The 6,114-nt window shown below is 32.4% G+C and overlaps 1 protein-coding gene across 1 annotated transcript in view; it reads right to left on the bottom strand.

Moving 5' to 3' along the window:
* Positions 1–6,114, bottom strand: part of MED13 (mediator complex subunit 13) — a gene marked incomplete at its 5' end in the record, with an annotated part of 91,955 nt that overhangs the window by 27,187 nt on the left and 58,654 nt on the right. Inside the window, one exon of the mRNA XM_006925147.2 lies at positions 882–1,043. Coding sequence (XP_006925209.1) covers positions 882–1,043 — 162 coding nt within the window. The remainder of the gene's footprint in view (positions 1–881; positions 1,044–6,114) is intronic.

Here is a 6,114-nt window from a genome sequence, read left to right as displayed (position 1 = left end):
GCAGGAATGGAGAAGTTAAGCAACTTGTCCAGTATGATACAAAGAGTAGCAGAGGTGCACAGTCTATACTACTCTACCTCTCAAACTGTAATGAAACAACCACTTTCACCCTTCTACTCAGCACCCTACTGGCGAGGATTTGGGGAAAGAGGCATTTTACTGATGAGAGTTTAAATTTATACTGTGGAGAGTAATTTGGCAATATTAAAAAAAACACACACATGCTTTAGGCCTGGGATGTGTGCATTATAAAAAAATTGTTGTAATGACAATGATGGAAACAATCTATGTGTCCATGAATAGTAGACTGGTAAATAATGTCATATGTAAAGAACAACGGAACACATGCAGCCACTAAAAATATCTCGATACACGTACTGATCAGTAAAAACTTTGTGTATGTCTACTATTTTGTTTTAAAAAGAATGCAAAAATATAATTAAAAGCGTTTTCCACTCAATGTGTGTGTGTCTGTGTGTGTGTGTGTGTGTGTTTTCTTTAAAAAAGACCGTGGGGCCTTTTACCACTAGTATTACCCCTTCCTTTTCACCCCATTTTTCATTCAATTTCGTAGAATGATGACTTAACAAAAAAAGTGGTGTTAGTCTTTTAAAATTTTTGGCAGTATGATTCTTTCTTCACATAAAATCTTACTGGTCAGTCTAACATATAAAAGCAGATCTAAGTGAAACTGTTCTTTCTGAAGTGGGGTGGAGAACCTAGTAAACTGAATGCTGAAAATGCTTAAAATAAAAAAAAGCTAGAATTGTGCCTTAAGCCACAAAAGTATTTAAAGAAAACAAATATGCTTAGTCAAGTTGGGCATAGAAACTGAGGACGGATACAAAATCAGTCACTATACATTACTATAAATTACTTACCATAAGAGCCTCGGCCAGCCATTTTATGAAATTGTTGCCAAGTGAGAGGACCTTGAACTCCCCAAGGCCTTACTGTTCTTTTTTTCTGAATAGCATCCTGAAGAACTGGCTGAAGAGATAGGAGCATTTGAAGTATATCCTGTGAGCACTGCATACTCACATCTACAACCAATAAAAAAAAGTAAATAAGAATTGCTATTGCAAATATAAAAAAATTGGGGGATAACAAGAAATGCATCTAGGGAAGATTAAACACCTGCTTGACATGATTTTATATATAGAAAACCCTAGACTCTACCAAAAAACTATTAGAAATAATAAATACAGTAAAGTTGCAAGGTATAAAAACATCTGTAAAAATCTCTAGTGTGTCTATGCACTAACAACAAAAAATCAAGAAAAGAAATTAAGAAAACAATCCCCCTTACAATCACAACAAAAAACAATAAAATACCTAAGAATAAATTTAACCAAGAAGGTACTTAAAATTGTAAGACACTGTTGCAAGAAATTGAAATGGAAAGATATTCTATGCTCATGGGTTGTAAGAATTAACATTGTTAAAAAGTCCATACTACCTAAAGTAATCTACAGATTCAAAGCAATCCTTATCAAAATCCCAAAAGCATTTTTCACAGAAAAAGAACAAAAAAACTTTAAAATTTGTATGGCATTATAAAAGACCCCAAATAGCCAAAGCAATCCTTAGATAAAAGAACAGAGCCAAGTGTATCACACTCTCTGATTTCAAATTATACTACAAAACTGTGGTAACCAGAACAATATGGTAGTGACAGGAAGACAAACACATAGATCAACGAAAGAGAGTCTAGAGCCCAGAAATAAACTAATACACATATGGACAACTAATTTACGACAAAGGTGCCAAGAACACATAATAGAGAAAGGTAAGTCTCCTCAATAAATGGTGCTGAGAAAACTGGACAGCCACATACAAAAAATGAAACTAGACCACTATCTTACACTATACACAGAAATTAACTCGAAATGCATTAAAGACTTCAAAGTAAGACCTGAAACCATTAAAATACGTAGAAGAAAATATAAGCAGTAAGCTCCTTGACATCGATCTTAGCAATGTTTTGTGAATCTGACTCCAATGGCAACAGAAACAATAGCAAAAATAAACAAATGGGGCTGCATCAAATGAAAAATTTTTTTGCACAGCAAAAAAATAAAAAAAACAAAAGCAATGTATCAAATGGGAAAAAATATTTGCAAATCATACATCTGATATGAGGTTAACATCTAAGATTCATAAAGAACTTATACATCTCGACAACAACAAAATAAACCACCTGATTAAAAAATGGGCAGAGCATCTGAGTAGACATTTTTGTAAAGAAGACATACAGATGAACAACAAGCATATGAAAGATATTCAATATTACTAATTATTAAGAAATAGCAAATCAAAGCCACAATATCACCTCACACCTATAAGAATGGCTACCATCAAAAAGATAAGCAACAAGTGTAGGGGAGGTGGTGGAGAAAAGGGAACCTTTGTGCATTGTTGGTGGGAATGTAAATTGGTACAGCCGCTATAGAAAACAGTATGGAGACTCCTCAAAAGATTAAGAACAGAACTACTATATAACCTAGCTATTTCTACTTTTTTAGGTATTTATCTGAAAAAATATGAAAACACTAATTTGAAAAGATATACATATTCACTGCAACATTATTTAAAATAGTCAAGATAACCTAAGTGTCCATCAACAGATGAATGGATAAAGATAGTATGTACACACACACACACACACACGGAATACTAATAAGCCATAAAAAAAGGTGAACTCCTGCCATTTGCGACGACGCATGAACCTTGAGGGTATTATGCTAAGTGAAATTAAGTTAGATGGAAAAAGACAAATACTGTATAACTTCACTCATGTGGAGTATTTTTTAAAAGAAATAGACAAACAACAGAAATAAACAAAACAAAACAAAAACAACTTATAGAGGCAGACAACAGACTGGTGTTTACCAGAGGGAAGGCGGGTAAAGTGAAGAGGAAAGGAGTAAGGAGAAATTGATAAATGGGGTCAATTGTATGGTGGTGGAAGAAAACTAGACTTTTGGTAGTGAGCATGATGTAGTATATACATATGTTGAATTAGAATGTTGCACACCTGAAACTTCTATATAATGTGATAAACCAATGTTACCTCAATAAAAAAAGGTTAAGCATCTGCTTGTGCTGATAACTGTATTAAGTTCTACTTAAAATGACTGTAGAAATGGTTCTTCTAGGTACTTAAAACCAAGAAGAGACATAATGAAAGTTGTTGTAACTCATCTACACACATAGACACACACAAAATCCATTAGCTCAACCACCAATTTATACAAATTTCTTTTTTTCAGTATTTATTTTAGTGCTTATATTTATTTTTTTGGTGCTTACAGGTATTTTACCAAGAACTCTGCCTCACATTGAAATGAGTTATATAAATTATGTACCTTAACTATCACTACTATGGAAAAATGATCAGAAAGATAAGACTAGTTACAGTGATTGAAGTTTAATTAGAGAAAACAGTAGACTGTAACAACTCTGAAATACAGAACTTGTACAGTAACTGGTTAACTTGCTCACGCTGCTCAGAAGCATACTATCCATAGATATTTTTAAAACCTAGATTTACAGATTATCAAATTCCTCTGACCTGCATTTCTGACCAACTACCAGAATGGATATGGAAGGTACTACTCTTAAATGTTAAATGGCTTTTTAAAAATCACTAAATGTTACTGATATAATTAATCTCCCCATCACTCAGTATGGTTCTGTTGTACCATTAAAACTGTTTGAGTACTGTTACATTAAATCATTCAACTTTAATTCATTATTATTACCTAACTTATTATTTCTAGCTTCAATTTCCTATATCTAAATATGGTACAGAATTAAAAGTAATTTAATTTCAGATGTACCGCTTACTAAAACTATTATGCTTAAATAAACTATTGTATATATAATAGAATTAAAAGTGATAACAGAGCTATCTTACATGGACTAATGACTAAAACACTGGTAAATAAAAAAGACTATATAACTATCTATAGAAGATATTTTACACAAACAGAACTATAATGTACTGATATGTGAATATTCATATGAAACAAGGTCTAGAAAAAGTTGTCACTTGCTAAGTGTATTTATCATCATCATATGGGGAACTTTTAAAAACATATATGCAGAGCTTACACTGAGAAATTCTGATCTGGGTGAAGCTCAAGAATTTATATTTTGATTTTAATTCAGAGAGATTGTCGTACTCTTTCATTCTTTTAAAATATGTATATACTGGAAACATACAATGGGACAGGAATTATGCTAGCTGCTGGAAATGTTGTGTAAATTCTTATTCATGTCTTCGGGGATCTTATAATCTTGTGGGGGAGATTAACATGAACAAGAATATAACTGCATATTTTTACAAGTGCCAGGTCTCTATTTAAGCTGACACAATGTAAAGGATATATAATGATTTTTAAGAGTGATCTTGGAGGCTAGACATATAGACCAATAAGATAGAATTCAATGTCCAGAAATAAAACCTCACATTTATGGTCAACAGATTTTTGACAAAGGTGCCAAGATAATTTAATAGGAAAAGATAATCTTTTCAACAAATGGTTCTAGGACAATTGGGTATCTACATGTAAAAGAACTAAAGTAGACCTCTTCCTTACATTATATACAAAAGTTAATTCAGAATGGATTACAGACCTAACTAAATATAAGTGCTAAAACTATAAAACTCCCAGAAAAAAAAATAGAAGTAAATTTTTATGACTTAGGATTAAGTAAAGCCTTTTTAGACACCAAGAGCATAAACAACAAAAGAATAAATATACCAAAGTTCATCAAAATTAAAAACTTTTCTACTTCAAAGGATACCATGAAGAAAGTGAAAAGACAACCCAGAAAATAGAAAATATTTGCAAATCCTATAATAAGGGACTTGTCCAGAACATATTAAAAAAAACCTCTTGTAACTCAGTAATAAAAAGTCAAAAAAACTAAAAAAATGGGCAAAGGATGTGAAAAGACATTTCTCCAAAGATATATAAATGGACAATAAGCACTTGAAAAGAAGCTCAACATCATCAGTCATTAGGGAAATGCTAATCAAAACAACAATGAGATAACACTCTATACCCACTAGGATGACTATAATCAAAGACACATAATGACAAGCATTAATGAGGATGTGAGAAAGTGGAACGCTTACACATTGCTGATGGAAATGTAAAACGGTGCCACTGCTTTGGAAAACAGTCTGGCAGTTCCTCAAAAGATAAACTTGTATGACCCAGCAAGTATACCCCCAGAATAATGAAAACATGTTTACATAAACAGTGATACACAGATGTCCACAGCACCATTATTTATAAAATAGCCAAAGTGTGGAAATAACCCAAATGTCTACCAACTAATGAATGAGTGAATAAAATGTGAAATACCCATACGATGGAATATTATCTGGCAATAAAAAGCCCTAGGAGGGAGAGGTTGGAGGAAAATAGAGCGTGACTGCTAAAAGGTATGGGGTTTCCTTTTGGGGTGATGAAGATGTGGTGGTGAAGATCTAAAATTGATTGTGGTGATGGCTACACTACTCCGTGAATACTAAAAACCATTCAATTATACATTTTAAATGGGTGAATTGTATGATATGTCAATAAAGCTGTTTAAAAAAAGCATGATCATGGAGTGGCGTAATGAGCAGAAAATACAGGCAATTTTTTCTTCTACTTTTCTCTACTGTCTAGATTCTTAACTGTATTCTCAGCAAGTATATATTTTTTATAATTAGAACAAAGCCTTTTCTATCGTAAAAAAAATAAACATTACCATTAAAATATACAAATTATGGCTTGTATACTTTTAATTACTTCAGACAAATATTTCAACACACTGGGCATCTATTATATGCCAGGCACTGTTCTAAGTACTTGAGGTATCACCAAAAGAGAAAAAACCCTTGCCCTTAAACAGAACATGCATGCCGTGAGCATAATGAAGTGAGAAATAATAACTGACAATCAATAAAGTATACAGTATTTAGAAGGTAATAAGCAAATACTATGAAAAAAGGCAAAAGCAGATGAACAAAAGATGAACACGAAGAGAGATTTGCAATTTTATACTGAGAAGATGACATCTAACAAGATTTAAAGGAGAAAAAGGAACTACCCA

Source organism: Pteropus alecto, unplaced genomic scaffold (assembly GCF_000325575.1).
Source record: "Pteropus alecto unplaced genomic scaffold, ASM32557v1 scaffold98, whole genome shotgun sequence".
NCBI lineage: Eukaryota > Metazoa > Chordata > Mammalia > Chiroptera > Pteropodidae > Pteropus > Pteropus alecto.
This window is presented reverse-complemented; position numbering and strand designations above follow the sequence as displayed.